General features: G+C 38.4%; 1 protein-coding gene across 22 annotated transcripts in view; it reads right to left on the reverse strand.

The window, feature by feature from the left end:
* The window catches only part of KLHL32 (kelch like family member 32), a 210617-nt gene that overhangs the window by 32806 nt on the left and 161977 nt on the right, over nt 1–15834 (reverse strand). For 3 of the 22 annotated variants that reach the window (XM_074037442.1, XM_074037440.1, XM_074037441.1), the window contains one exon: nt 2789–4896. The exons of the other annotated variants lie outside the window; for them this stretch is intronic. In XM_074037442.1, coding sequence (XP_073893543.1) covers nt 4735–4896 — 162 coding nt within the window. In that variant the 3' untranslated portion in view covers nt 2789–4734. Of the gene's footprint in view, nt 1–2788; nt 4897–15834 lie in introns of those variants that run through there. 22 annotated transcript variants of the gene reach the window in all.

Below are 15834 nucleotides of genomic sequence, written 5' to 3' on the forward strand. Positions count from 1 at the left end.
TTTATCATTGCGGCATCATAGAACCCAAAGACAACAGTTAGCTTTGTGGTATATTTTGGTGCTTAAGCTTGAAAAAGATTATTCTTGGAACTGGTGGCTTTTAAAATAATGACATTACACTGAGAAAGCACAACTCAGGGTAAGCTGAATCCTATTCTAGCTTATTTATTCTGGCATACTGAAATCCCTATCACCCTAAATTCTAGGATTTAATCGGGAAGAAAATGGAGCAGGCAGCCTTTTTGGTGGCCAAGCCAGCAAGAGTGGAAAGGAAACGACAGATTCAGTTTAGGAGGACATTACAAAAGAGTGTTTAGGAAACATGGCCATTAGGTAAGACAATTCCTAAACCACCTGCAACACGGTGGACGTTATTTCCACATACAACAGGAGGCCTCTCAAGCACCCTGCCTGACCCAGTTCACCTGACCACAATGGAGAACTGTTCCTTCCTAAAAGGAACATTAAGTACAGTTTAATCCAACTTCAACCCAACTGATCCTCAGATATTTGCTAAGAACAGCACCTGACCCACAGTTTGCGATAAATATTTGTTGCATAAATGGAAAATCCTGTTTTTAGGCTATTTCTCACATTCTCTTAAACAAATAGTATCAATTTCTTTATTCACACATACATACACACACACATATTTATCTATCACAGGCTTCAGTTTTCTATTTTATTATCTCATCTTTATGGCTTTCTTATAAGGCCTTTATAAGCCCTCAAGGCTCCACACTGCAGCATTCAGTGCCCTAAACATAGATACATAAGCCCTTGTTTTCCTCCCTCACATGTTCCGTGTTGGCCACTTCTATTTGAGATTCTTGGCAAGGCAATAGGCACTGTAGTCTTTTAAACCTTCACATAACTTATAAAATATTTGAGCAAGAAGAAAGTTGAGTCCATTTGGCTCAAGCTTTTCAATTTTACAAATGGAAATCAAATCCAGACGAGTTAACCGACTTAACCCAAGTCATATAATGAATTAGCAGAAAAGCTAGAACTAGAAACTAAGTTTTTAACCTATACAATGTATTTTTTATTATATCTACTTGTCATTATTTTTCCATCAATAATTATTTCAAGGGAAAATCCAGGCAAATGCACTAAGTCCAAACATAACTTCTATATTCAATAAATTAGAAAAATTCTGCTTTAAAAATAAGAATGCTTTGCTTCAAAATAGGTTGGCAGTATTTTTCAATGAGCCTCATTTATGGATTACTTCAGAAATAAAGACAATAGGTTTATGATACCAATTAAAGAGTTTGTAATTACAGAACAAATACTGAGGGAAAAGGACATGTCTGGAATCTTGAATTATTGCTTCACTTTTTATGAGAATATATATTTTACATTTATTTATTTATTTATTTATTTTTGAGACAGGGTCTCACTCTGCTGCCCAGACTGGAGTGCAGGGGTGCGATCTTGGCTCACTAAAACCTCTGCCTCCCAGGCTCGAGCGATTCTCCTGCCTCAGCCTCCCGAGTAGCTGGGATTACAAGCACCCGCCACTACCACCCAGCTGATTTTTGTATTTTTAGTAGAGATGGGGTTTCACCATGTTGGCCAGGCTGGTCTCAAATTCTTGACCTCAATGATCCATCTGCCTTGGCTTCCTAAAGTGCTGGGATTACAGGTGTGAGCCACTGCACCCGGTCTATTTTTTAAATGTATTTTAATTCTAGATTATTTCCTGTTAACTAAAGTTGGCCCAAAAATATACAGAACAACTAATCCCTTCCCTAATCCCTTCCCTTTAGTTTTCTCAGCATATCCCTACTGATTGCTATTCTACAGAGTAGAATATATGATATATAATCCTAAACATAATAGTATATAATCCTAAATGCTACAAATATTGCCCTAGTGCAATTAAAATATGGAATTTACTCATATGTATTTCAGAAATGTATCAATTATATGAAAAAATGTTATATTCCTAACATTATCAAGTCCTCATATTGTGATTCTAATTCCTTTATTGTTCATGTGAAACACACTCAGATAGAAGCTGCTATTTTGACATCTAAAATTCCCGATCCTTTTAAAGAAGTGGATGTTTTGAATTCTGTTTGTATATATCCATATATATTATACACTATAACCCCAAAGGAATGCCAAAACAATGAAGATATTATTCTCAGATTTCCAGAAAATACATTAATTATGAAGTCATTCCAAATTCAAGAATAGACATCATTGCACTCTTCCGCAGAACTGTCTTTATATCTTGCAAATACATATAAATACAAGTGCCCTTAAAAAGCAGGTTCTCATCAGATGAGTGATCAAATCTTTTAAGCAATGCTAACAAAGAATAAAGCCCTATGACATTGCCTTAAAGTAACAAGCATTTTTTTTGTCTTGGTCTACAAATATTGTCTTTTACTTCATCATGAAGAGCTGAGTAAGCAATGACTAGTATTTTTGCTGATAGCCTTTATTCTGCTCCTTGACCAGGGGCAGCTATTATTGTGCTCCTATGTAAAATCTGGATGCAGACAGCTCTGCTGAAGGTGCACACTAAGTCCTCCTCTTTGCAGAATCCCACGCTGTGAGGCACAAGTGTCCATATCCTTACCAGTCTTGTCATCCCATTGAGATATGCCAGGGCACCAGTTTCCCCTCAGTGCACAAAAGGCAGCATAAATTCCACACTTCTTCAAACTAAGAAAAAGACAAAGGAAGGGCACAGGAGCAAGTCAAAAACTCACTCCTGAACCTCCATCAAAGAGCAGGGCAAGGTGATGAGCTCTTGGGCAACAAGAAGCAGGAAGCCAGGAAAGCATGTTTTAATAGAATGGATGATGATGCATCAACGAATCTTTTCCTTTCTAAACAGAGTATCAAACATGCTCTTTATCTTCTAATTTATGTTCTCAAAGGGAAGAGTTCAGTGATCGTTCTATATTAAAGTACATTGTTTTATATGTCATTTTATAACACCTTGAATTCCAATGAAGACAAAACTTTAGCATGTTACTGTTTTAATATTACATACAGTTTCTTTAAAAATGTGATGTTTCCCTAATGCAAGTGAGCAAGTGTCGCGATTTGCCATGCAATACTACACAGAAGCTCACCTCCGTAACGTGAGTCATGTAAGGTGAAATAATGATGTAATAAACCAGAATAACAACTGCCATAGAGAGAAAAGTATATACTAATAAATAAATGCGACAGATCTTATAGTTACATTCTCTTCTTTGAGACCGAATGAAAAGTTTCAGTTCAAAAAGACAACTTTCCCATAAAATCCAAAATCACCAGAAACGAGGGACTCAGCATCAGAGCATTTTCCTTTACCAGAACAATGAAAATGTTACCATGGAGGAATATTAAAAATTATAACAGTGCTCACCTGAGTGCTATAATTAAAACTGTGTCAACATTTTCCTTGTAAAACAGATCTTTCAAGGGAGATTGCACATTAACCATTATAGCTGACTACAGACTTATGTAAGACGCATAGGCTATTTTTTCTTCTAAGAAATATATTTCAATGGAACCAAATCTGATGAGGCCCCGGGCTCATATACTGTAAGAAAAAATAAACCTGACAGATTTTTAAAGCAATATTCAGTTTATCACAGATGATAATAATACATTATTTCATTGTTCCTTTAAAATTCTGTGAAATTGAAAGATTGGTAAATGTTATTACGTTCACCTTTAACATATGATTTGTTCTCTGGTAATCATCTTTAAACATATTTTTTAAAGTACATACTTCAGAACTCCAAAAGCAAAAAGCCCTTGCAACTAAAGGTATCTCTTTCCCACAAATGGGGATAAACACACAGGACTGGAAGACTCACAACAAAAACTACCCTGAGACCTGCCACCTGTAAGTTCCAGATATTTAAGGGGGTGCACGAAAAGTGACCCGAGTTGTCCCTTTGCTCAATCTTATAACAATAACAAAAGAGGATTTGTTTAAAAGGTAAATTTTATATCAAGATGAAGAGAAAATCGAGATAGGATAAGAGGTGAAGTTAATAACCTATGATATCCTTTTTACCTTTGAGATTCAGCCACCAGTGTAAGCTGATCTTTGAAAAGCCAATATTAAAAGGGCAACGTGAGTATATGGCTGATATTGGATCCGTTATTTGGCTTCTCATCTGTAAAATAAATTAGTTGATGAGAGAGTGTCCTCCTTCTCTAGGATATATGTTACCTATGGATCCACCAAAAATCTTGTAAAGTAGAATTCTCTAATTTTCCTACAGGTGGTAGAAGCAACCAATATTAATCTAGTATCCAAGTCACAGGTTTCTGTAGCACAGATAGTTTTGATAAATCCCTTTTCTGAAAAACAAGGTGACTTTTTTTGTCTAAACTCTGCTCGGCTGAAATGTCTGCGTGAATGTTTGCATGTATGAAAGTCCACGTGCACGTGGGGCCACACGCAGAGAAGTGGGTTACATCATAGTCACTCTCCCTAGGAACAACTTTGATCAGATTATATTATGAAATTGAATAATAATACCATCTCTTGTAAAAATAAAATAAAATTTGTGCCAAATAATAAAAATTTCAAATTTATTAAGGTGACTGCTTCAAGGTAATATTGGTTAGAATCCCAGAATAAGATCTTATACATGGCCGGGCGCGGTGACTCACGCCTGTAATCCCAGCACTTTGGGAGGCCGAGACGGGCAGATCACGAAGTCAGGAGATCGAGACCATCTTGGCTAACACCGTGAAACCCCGTCTCTATTAAAAACACAAAAAATTAGCCAGGTGTGATGGTGGGAACCTATAGTCCCAGCGACTCCGGAGGCTGAGGCAGGAGAATGGCGTGAACCTGGGAGGCGGAGCTTGCAGTAAGCCGAGATAGCGCCACCGCACTCCAGCCTGGGTGACAGAGTGAGACTCCATCTAAAAAAAGAAAAAAAAAAAAAAAAAGAGATCTTATACATAAATTGAAGTTTTAGTAAATTGTTCACATACATTTTACCTCTGGACTGTCTTTAAATGCACCATTCCCTCCATGAGGCAATATAGTGGTATATTTATATTTATATATAATGGCATATTTATATATGTTTATTTATATATAATGGTATATTTATATTTATCTCACAGAGGTAAATATACCTTCATGATGGTGGAGGGTGGGAGGAGGGAGAGGAGCAGAAAAAATAACTGTTGGGTACTACGCTTAATATCTGGGTGATGAAATAATCTGTACAAACCCCGATGACATGAGTGTACCTATATAACAAACTTTCACGTGTACCCCCAAACCTAAAACTTATATGTATATATACCATTCCCATTCCTTATCTAATATATACAAAACTTTTAAATGGCAAAAATGTCCTACAGGACAATAAAAAACAGCACCACCCTTGCCAATAATGTTGTAGGAAAAATGAAACTTCTTGGTCTCCTCATATTTGAGCAAAACACATGTACAGTTATAGAATAACACCCTATAACTTCCCTTCAATGGTTTGATCATAGTATCTGAGCCAAAAGACAATATTCATCCATCTAGTCACTGATGGCTGGGATTGCATCAGAGCATTACTCAATGCTGGATTGATTGAAACTTCTAAATAAAATGATAGCTCCTGCATATTTATATAACATGCCCTACTAGATATTGAAGGAACTTTGCATGTGGTCACTGAGATATTCAGTTTATATTGTTAGAACAACACTGGAAAATGAGAGAAAACCAATTTGATCAATAAAAGAAAACCCTTCTGTATCATATTGGCAATAGGGACTAGAGCGACCTTACATGGGTCACAACTCCCCCCATTGTTTCCTAGCTACTGCATGCAATAGGGATGCATTACCAGGGTGAAGTCAGCTGAAATGGCTAGGGAAATCCTGATGCTTTTTTCTGTCACGAATTGGTATATGCTTATAGAGGTAAATGTGACACAAGGAAAAGAATACAGGACTTGGTGTCAAAAGATCTGTTTCTGCAACCTAATGTATTTGTGCATTTATGAAAAACCAACATACTGATACTCAGTTTTATCAACATACTGATACTCTGTAAAACAAGTATGGTAATACCTGTGTCATAGGGTTCTACAGAAGACTGAATGCGATAAGATATGTGAAGGTGCTTGGTAAACTGATATTTAGACAATGTACAGAATTTATATGATGGCAATATGCCTCCAAGAGATGAAAGTATTCCCCAATATAATTATCCTTTTGAATTCTTTTTTTTTTTTTTTTTTTTGAGACGGAGTCTCACTCTGTCTCCCAGGCTGGAGTGCAGTGGCGCAATCTCGGCTCACTGCAAGCTCCACCTCCCAGGTTCATGCCATTCTCCTGCCTCAGCCTCCCGAGTAGCTGGGACTACACGTGCCCGCCACCACGCCCGGCTGATTTTTTTGTATTTTTAGTAGAGATGGGGTTTCACAGTGTTAGCCAGGATGGTCTCGATCTCCCGACCTCATGATCCGCCCGCCTCGGCCTCCCAAAGTGCTGGGATTACAGGCGTGAGCCACCGTGCCCAGCCCTTTTTGAATTCTTGATAAAGCCATCACATGCAGACCATTTTTATGTAATACAATATTGTGTGTTAGTGATGTAAATTTTGAGAGATTGCTATAGTTGATAAGAAATTTGCTACATAGTATTAAATACTTCACATATTTAAAGTAATAATAAAAGTATGGCAGCACGACAGATTATAAACTAGCTCTTATGATTAACCATATTTCACACAAACTCAGTAATTCTAATCCAGTAATTTAAGTTCTGTGACTTTGTTAAATTCAATGTTGGAGAAGCATGACCAAATGAATGAATGAATGAATGAATGAATGAATGAATGAATGAAAAGGGAGAGACAGACTTAAACCCAGTTGTTTTTGTACAACACTCAACATATAAGTCACTTTCATTACTTGGCTTGGGTTTCCCATTACAAACATTTCTCAATTTCTTAAGTGTCCATTATGTCAGAAACTTGGTGACAAAGAAGATTCTAATCAGTATATATCAACATTCTCATTTGCCATTCACTTCCATTAATACCATAAAACTCGATGCTTATTCTTGATTTTGAGTGTCTTGATATGTTCCTGTAAAATATTCTAATGAAATTTGGAATTGTCGGGGGGAATCCTGCAAATCTGGAAGTTTAAGCCTTTTGTAGACAGATTTTTCAGAAACACACAAGAACCATCTTTCTATGTTGTCATTTCATTGGTGTTTTAAATGTTGCTGGCACATTTATACATTTTATGGTTAAAAAACTGTTTAATTTGTAAACATGCCCTAGAGCATCCTGAGAGCATCAAGCCTTTGAATATTTCTTCATGAATTGATTCAAGAATAATGAGCTTGGCTGAATGCAGTGGCTCATGCCTGTAATCCCAGCACTTTGGGAGGCCGAGGTGGGAGGACTGACTGAGCCCAGAAGTTCAAGACTAACCTGGGCAAAATAGGGAGTCCCTGTCTCTACCAAAAAAAAAAAAAAAAAAAAAAGCTGGACTGCAGTGACACATGCCTATGGTCGCAGCTACTTGGGAGTCTGAGGTGGAGGGATCACCTGGGCCTGGGAGTTTGAGGCTTCAGTAAGCCATGATTGTGTCACTACATCCAGCCTGGGCTACAGAGCAAGACCATGTCTCAAAAAAAAAAAAAAAAAAAGAAAAGAAAAAAAGAATAATGAGCCAAGAGCACAAGAGCAGGTTCACTGGCAAATATGCTCACCATCTGAAATCAAATCTTTAATATTATGACCAAATGGACCTCAGGGGCTCAAGTAGCTGCCCCAGGTCACTGACACAAAGACAGTCAAATCCCTCAAGCGAGTGGTACTATGAGTTTAGATGTCCAGAAAGTACCCAAGTTGCATTTAAGGATTTAATGTTGGAAGCCTCCAAACAAAAACAAAAGAATAGTCAAAGGTAACTTTAAACATGTTTTAGAGCCATGGGGCGTAGAGATTGGCATGGGGGAACCCACAAACTGCAGCACAGGACTAAACACTGTCAGGGCCAGACTCTACTGTCAGGGGGATAGGACAAGGAGCACTGCCAGCTAGCTGGGGAAGGGGAGCCAGGGTCTACACAGTCAGTGAGCTGCAAAGGATACACACAATGTGATGGCACCACTGACTACCTGTACTAGGTGAATTTCAGTCTGGCTACTGATGTTTAAAGAGCATACTTTGCGCTGCATTCTCTAACTTCATTTCATCATAGTATAAAAAACTAGGGAACTATGAATCCTCTATTTCTACTTTGCAACACCTGTGAGTGCAGTACACATATTATATATATATATATATATATATATATATATATATATATATATATGTATTTTTTGAGATGGAGACTCACGCTGTCACCTAGGCTGGAGCACATTGGCACAATCTTGGTGCACTGCTACCTCCACCTCCTGGGTTCAAGCAATTCTCCTACCTCAGCCTGAGTAGCTGGGATTACAGGTGTGCACCACCGCGCCTTGCTAATTTTTGTATTTTTAGTAGAGATGGGATCTCACCATGTTGGCCAAGCTGGTCATACAAATAATATTTTTATCAAAGAAGATACACTCTTCACCACAGTGATCACAGATGTTTTTTTAATCCAAATAGAAATTTCAGAGAAGATTTGGGCCAATGCCCAGGTAGTCATATCAAAGGATTTGGGTTACACAAGGATCATTACAAACAATAAATGTCAGATGGGTCTCAAAACAGAAATCAAGCATGTAAGGAATCAAAGCAGCCGAGAGAGGGGGACAGGGCTTAGTTCGGGTGGGAGAAGTGGCCTAGAGAGCCCAGCCTATGGCAGTCATGCAAAGAAATCAGAGATGTAGAGAGATGGCCCTGTGGTGGAGAACCAGCTGCCTGATAGTCTCAGAAGACTCGTGAGAGAAGAGGGAACTGTGGAGGAGGAAGGAATGAGTAGAAGGCACTAGCTGTTGCAAAAGAGAATCTGTAGGATAGTTGAGAGAAAGACTGTATTGCAGCCTCACTGAGAACCGTCAATATTGAATGAAAGAACGCAGGAGTCCAATCTGGGGAAATCACAGGTCTGAGACATTCTTTATCAGGTTAGGAGGAAGAGCAAGGTGAACCCTGAAGATAGCAAAGGACACATTGAAGAGGAAAAAGAAACTGGGCCCCATGACCAGGTCCAGTCTGGTAGCAGAAGCACGGCCAGCACAGGCAGGCAGTGAAGGGCAAGAGGCCCTAAGCGGGAACATCACTGCTGAGGGGCGCAGTCTGGGTGGACAGTCTGCGTGAGAGCAGGACAGCGGCAGGCGTGTCATCCGAGTGTATGAGGGCAGAAGGCCCTCTGTGTTGGAGATGAGTTTGATATAAAAAGTATACACGTGGGGAAACTCTGAACTCCGTCAGGCTTAGACCAGAAACAATTTGACAGAATGAGTTATGCTTTCTTTAAGATGAAACGGACTTTGCTTGAGTCCCATTACTTTAAAAACATAGTGAATCTATAAAATAAAATAATTCATTGTCACATATTCCACAAGTTAATATGAAAATTAAACCGCGCATTACTTTTCTAGTAGTAAAAACTATTGATTGACTTGATTGACGCACTTCTCTACAAATTATCTATTTAGTTCCCATTGATTAAACAAAAACAAGACACAACTAAGCAATAATTTTAAGAAGCATCCCTGAGGTCTATTTTACTATTTTATAGAGATAAAAAAATAATCATCTGTGGTGTACTGCAGTGAGGAATCTTGTGAGACCATATATACACAATCCCATTCTCATTTCTTTTTTAAATAAGCATTTTAAACAGAACTATTGATTAAATAAGGGCTACGTTAAAACAGCAACTGGATTCAATGACTTAATTCAATTTTGAGCCTTCTCAGGTGAGACTGAATGATCACCTAATGACTCTCTTACTATTAAAAACCAAATAGGGTTTTTTGAAAACAAGAAAAAAATAATGTGAAAATAGAACACTTGAAGTAAAATTATAATCATTATGATGCTGTCACTTTAACATCTATAGACTTAATTGTTTTCCAATTGATATGTGAGAAAAAATGTCCCAGACTAGGTAAAAATATGCTGCTGAATGTTCATTGGAGGAAAAAAATAAATAAATAAAGACAACAAACAAAAAAAGGCAAAACGATTCTAGCTCTCAGGTGCCTAATATATGCTGAGACCACTATGCATATCTTGGAGACAGAAATACAGGTTCTCCTTTATTTTTTCTTTTCCTCTATTTTTCTTCTTAAAGGGTATGCATGAAAGAGGTACAAAGCTCATTATAATACAATGTGAGCTGCACATTGTATATACCAGCATTATTAGATGTCTGTATCCTTTTTAGCCTATACTTCAAATAGCTACAAGATTAGGTGCTGGATTTATACAAATTGAAATTTGCAACTTTTAATAACCTTAGTGCTTCCACAGACAAGTATCTGTCTTCCTTCCTCAACCCCTTCCCTATGTTTGCCAAGAAGGAGGGTAACAGGAGTAAGATGCTGTGTTTGGAAGCAGGAGCTCCACAAACTGTTGTGAGACATGCTAGTGATAGAACGGAGTCTTCACTTTCATATATGTGCCCATTTTAAATTTACTGCATTTGCTGGTTACTGTGCGAAACAGGGCACAACTGTGTGAGCTGCTGCATTAGCAAACTGGCTAAAGTATCCCTGTCGTTTATACTTCCCCACCGCACAATCAGAATGGAAACATTTGCTCTATTGGAAGGCAGTGATAAGGACGGATTTTTAAAGTTTCCATTTTTAAGTGAAAATGAAAGAAAAATGCTCTTCTAGATGTGTTGTGCCTTTGAGCTCCATTTGAAAAAAGAAAAAAAAAAGGCAGAGAAAGCTGCTGTGAAGGTCACCGAGTGAAAGAACTTCCTCAGGGCACAGAATAAATTAAATCCCAAGGAAAAAATAAAATGTGATTTCCAGAGTGTGAGGCACAAACTCCAAATGACAATGATTGACAGCCAAACTATATCCGTGCAATATCCAAGACTGCACGTTCTCATTTACCTCAGTGTAGCCAGCAAGCGCCCATTAAACATCCGTCTGATGCCCAAATTAACCTTCTTGGCAAACTGAAAGAGGCACAAACTATCATAATCAACCTTTCATTATCACAGCAGCCTCTAGTTAAAGGGTCAGAATAATTGTGCCATCAGAGCCTTGATTGTTTTCAATCAACAGACGGCTGGAGTGACAGCTCGGTGATGGAGGAGTCTGATGAAACCGCACCAGGCCTAATCAGAGCAGATGAAAGGAAGGCATGATTGGTGCAAATGAACAGTCGTGCCTCTCCTTTTCATTTACAATCTGAAATTACTCTTAAATTTGTGGGGGTTTTTTTCCCTCCCTTATGAGCACCACTGAAAGAATGTTTGACTTATTATGAGTTCTGACAGTGCAGAGTTATAAAACACAGGTAGGGTTATCAGCTGAGGCTTTAAGTGGGTATTCAGCATAATTCTAACAAATTCGCTCTTGAAAAGCACAAAATGACTAAAAAGGCTTCCAATGACCTAACCTCTCAGTGCTGTTTCATTAGCAGACCCATTTATTCTGCTGCTGTTAAATGATGAGACGATAAAACCAAGGGCAGGAATATCCTGTAAATGTTTTCTCCCAGTCTCACTGCTCTGCTTACTTCAGTATTAGTTCCTTTGCCCCAAAATCCTTAGAGTTCTCTAAAAGCAGTAAGAACATTAAGAGCTCAAAAGAGCTCATCCATCAGAGGGCATGCCTTAAACAGGAGCTGTTTTTCCTTAAGAACTTGATGCTATGGTGGGAACCACAAGTGATAGGAAAGGGACTGGAACCCAGAAATCCAATGTGGATATCAAAAGGAATATCTGGGGAAAAGGAATAACAAATTCTGCAATAGGCCACACTAAATCTAGCATAAAAAGAATTTGGAGAGACTTGAAACACCATAAAGCTGTATCTATACAGCTGTTTCTGTTAACAAACTACTGGCATTAACATCCTTAAAAAGTTTAGTGATGAATGGAATATACACTTGGAGTGGTAAAAATAAGCTTCTACTTTCTATTTCCTTTAATGCTGAGACCAACGAGACAATCATGGGAGTATTATGATTTAGGTCAGTGCTGCAAAACAAAGGAAAGTCTTTTAGCTGCAAAGATTAATATGCATCTAATATATATGCGTGTGTCTACCTGCAAGTGGGTGTACTGTGTGAATCCCACCTGCATATGTGTAAGTGATAGAGGACAGGACGGCTGTCGGCTCAGAATCCAGGGTAGTTTTTAACCTCTTTACTCAAAATTTTTATATAAAACTTAGGCCATTTTGTTAGCTAGATTGGGTGTGAGAATGATGAGATGGGATATATAACTAACAAGGTAAAAAGAAGACTTATAAAATAACAGCCTTGAATTTTCCATGCAATATTTAGCAAAATTTGTTGCCTCTGAACCAGGTCTCATTTTATGAGCCAATTGCTCACCATGAATGTATCCAGAATGTACAAAATTCATGTAGTTCTACCTATATGTAAATGAACTTCAAGCAGAATATTGCCAAACCCTGCATATGACTTTCTGCAAAATCTCAGAGTTTTTGTTTTGTTTTTCAGACGACAGTTGTCAAAGAAAGCTATCTGGGAGGTAGTTCAAACACATGTATTTTCCAAATCCATCCTCACTCTCACACACTTTCTCAGTGCTGCATTCCTCAGCGGATCACTTTACTTTTTGTGTGCTCCCGGGCACCTTCCACAAGCTTTATCAATGAGTGACACATGCTCCATCATCTCCTGAGGGTTTAGTTCTCTCAGTGTGGTGCTGGCTTTTTAAGGCATGACTTCCTTCTGCCCAGAAGGCAGTTTGTGTATAGGTCAAATAGGAGTGGCTTCAGGATACTGACTACACATGGGGTTGAAAACAGGATTTCCTGGCTGTTTCACAGAGCATGAAGACGAGAAGCAGGCCAATTTGGGTAAGTGCCTATTCTAACTCCCAGAATCCAAGGGGTGTGGAATTAATCATTCTAAAGCACTACACAGCCCCTCTACATTGCCTAAAACTTACATGAGATGAGAGGAGCAAAAAGATTCTTCAGGGTACCTGGCAAACCTGATAAGTCAACCCCTTTGTTTACTTTATTATTTACACTTTATTGGATTGATATGGGGCTTCACTCCAAAGAGTACGTAGTCCTAGCAGTGGGCAGAATAAGGAATTGATTACAGTCCTCAGCAGGTCCAATGTCATTCTCACTGCCAAAGAGAGAGATGCCTAAAGTGTATTTGCCACTTAACTAAGCGTCGTCCTTTCTGGATGGAGAGGTTTAGTTTTAGTTTCAGCTGTGAGTAATTTTCCATTGTGATTGGCTGACTTATAGTCAATTTAGTATAATTAATGCCAAATTACATTGTAATTCACATAGAATTACAAATTAAAAGCTATATTAAGAGCAAATGAATTAATCAAAATTAATGATATTATGCTCACTTGTTTTAAACTGTTAATAAGATAGGTCCTCCTAAAACGTTTAAACTTTAGCACACCATCCATCACTCCTTTAATTACCTGATTTCCTTGTGTGGCCAGAGAAGGTAGCATGTGGGCATTCCTCATCAACAAGAACACACACAAAGAAGATATGTGCACTCAGCCTCTGGTGTGCGGGGTCTTTTTAGCTCCTGTTCTTGAAGCATAAGTAATACCGTGCCACTTACCAATACTGACTTGTAACTCTTCCTATAGACAAAGGAGAACAATGCACAAAATCTTTGATACATAACTTTAGAATCATTCATTGACTTTTTTTCCCCTGAATTTGTCTTCCTGGTTATGCTTTCTCTACCAGAATATCAAAATAGGTTTGTAGTTCATCAACATGCCACCGCACGTAACAAGGAGGAGGTGGTCAGACGAAGGGGTGGATCCTCACCATGGCGAATGCATAACTCTGTATTATGAGCGTAAGAAAAGCCCAAGAATGATGTATGAATTCTTCTCCTGATTATGATCTCAGAATGGCCACTTGTCTCCTCCAGGTGTGTTGAGTCTGGGTGTTATTTTTCCTTGTAGCAGAAGTTTTGGACGCAACGGTGGGAGAAGCACTTCTAAGGAAGTCAGTATTCAACAATAAATGTTGAGGCTTCTCCTTACATCTCTTTAGAATGTAAATAATTCTAGAGCCTCTGGGTCACTTTATAAGTAAATTTACATCCTCTCCTTTAGAACTCCCAGAACAGCAAATGTCTATGGTCTGACACAGCCAATCAGCATGACTGTGGCCTAACACTGAAGAAAACGGATTCACAGGATCATTTGTGTTGGAAAGAGACTAACATGTATCAATTTCAAGAAATTTATATCTTTCACCTTTTCTCTTAAGCCCCATATCTAAACCATCACCCCGCTGTCAATTTCTGTTGCATACATTTCTAAAATTTCAATATATTGGGCATAAAATGAAGATGGAATGATCAGTCATTTCCATTTGTTCCTTCCAATCTCTGGTCTCAAATAGGGAAAACAGCCTACAGACTTTTTCCCACATGGTCTGTGTCACTGCAGCAGAAATTATGCCACTCCAGGTTCTTTTTTACTCTAATTTATGTCTCTTGGTCAGATTTTAAAGAGATCCTCCCTTATCGTCTTTCATTTCCTGCTTTATACTACACCATCGTGTCCTTTGAAGGAATAAAAGATGGTTCCCTCCCTCTGCCAGAAATCTCTATGCATTCTTCCTTATCAAACCATCCAGAGCCCGAGTTTCTGGGCTCTGATCAAAAAAGACCCTCAGCAACACTTTCCTGTGCTACTTTATTGGAGACATTTTTGCAACTTCCCACAAAGTCTCACAACAGGTGAAAATGAAAACTGGTAATTTATTAGGAAATGTCTACTTCTGGTTCACTCATTATAGAGTAATATATAAAAACCTTTGACTTATGAGATGTATAAGGCACTTTCAGGTTCTGTTTTCTTAAAGAGTTGGTATATTTCAAGAAATTACAGTGAGAGCTCCATTGAAATCTATACTGTGAAGTGAGTCAACTATTGAACTTCCAGAGGCTTTAGTTTTCTCACTAGTTAAAATTTGGATCATACTTGCCTTATCAACCTTAACAAGGCTGATGAGAGACTCATGAGAAATTATGTGTGTGAAATGCTTTAAAAATATAAAGCTCTCTAGGCTTGTAAAGAATTATTATTGTTGGTATTATTATTGATGGACTTCTATGCTAGCCTCAGGGTTTCTACCTTGTATATGGCTTATAGTTGGGTTTTACTTTTAAATCCCTGATAACCCAGGTAGCAGCAATATTACTGCAGGCCACCAATGCATAAGTAATATTCTCCAGTCATCTCTTTCCTTCTCACAGCAGCAACAACAAAAATATCAGTCTGGAAACAACATGAATCACAATGAAAATTAGAAGCAGAGAACATAAATATGTCATATCTCATAAATCACCTTGTTCTGTTGTGCTTATTCTTTAAAAAAAAAAAGGAAAGAAAAAAAAAAACTATTAACTCATGAGAACAGCAGCACATGAACACAAGTTGGGTCTCCTGTAATTTCTGATAATCACTGCCCCTCACAGCTACTCAGCAATGCACAGCTCTAGCACTGAGGATTAGCTGGAGCAAAGCCGCTCTGAAATGAACATGTCATGCGTCTCGCAAAGGCACACACCCCAGACAAACAGCAGCAAAGCCACGAGTCAAGTTACTGGAGGATGCACCCTCACAGAGGAGTTAGCCGCATGTAGATCAGGAGGAAAGACTAAATATATGCTCTGGCAACTAGGAGAACCAATCTCTGAAATAGCAGCGTTACTCCATGTCCAGCTGGGGGCCCCTCAAA

Source organism: Macaca fascicularis, chromosome 4 (assembly GCF_037993035.2).
Source record: "Macaca fascicularis isolate 582-1 chromosome 4, T2T-MFA8v1.1".
Classification (NCBI taxonomy): Eukaryota; Metazoa; Chordata; class Mammalia; order Primates; family Cercopithecidae; genus Macaca; species Macaca fascicularis.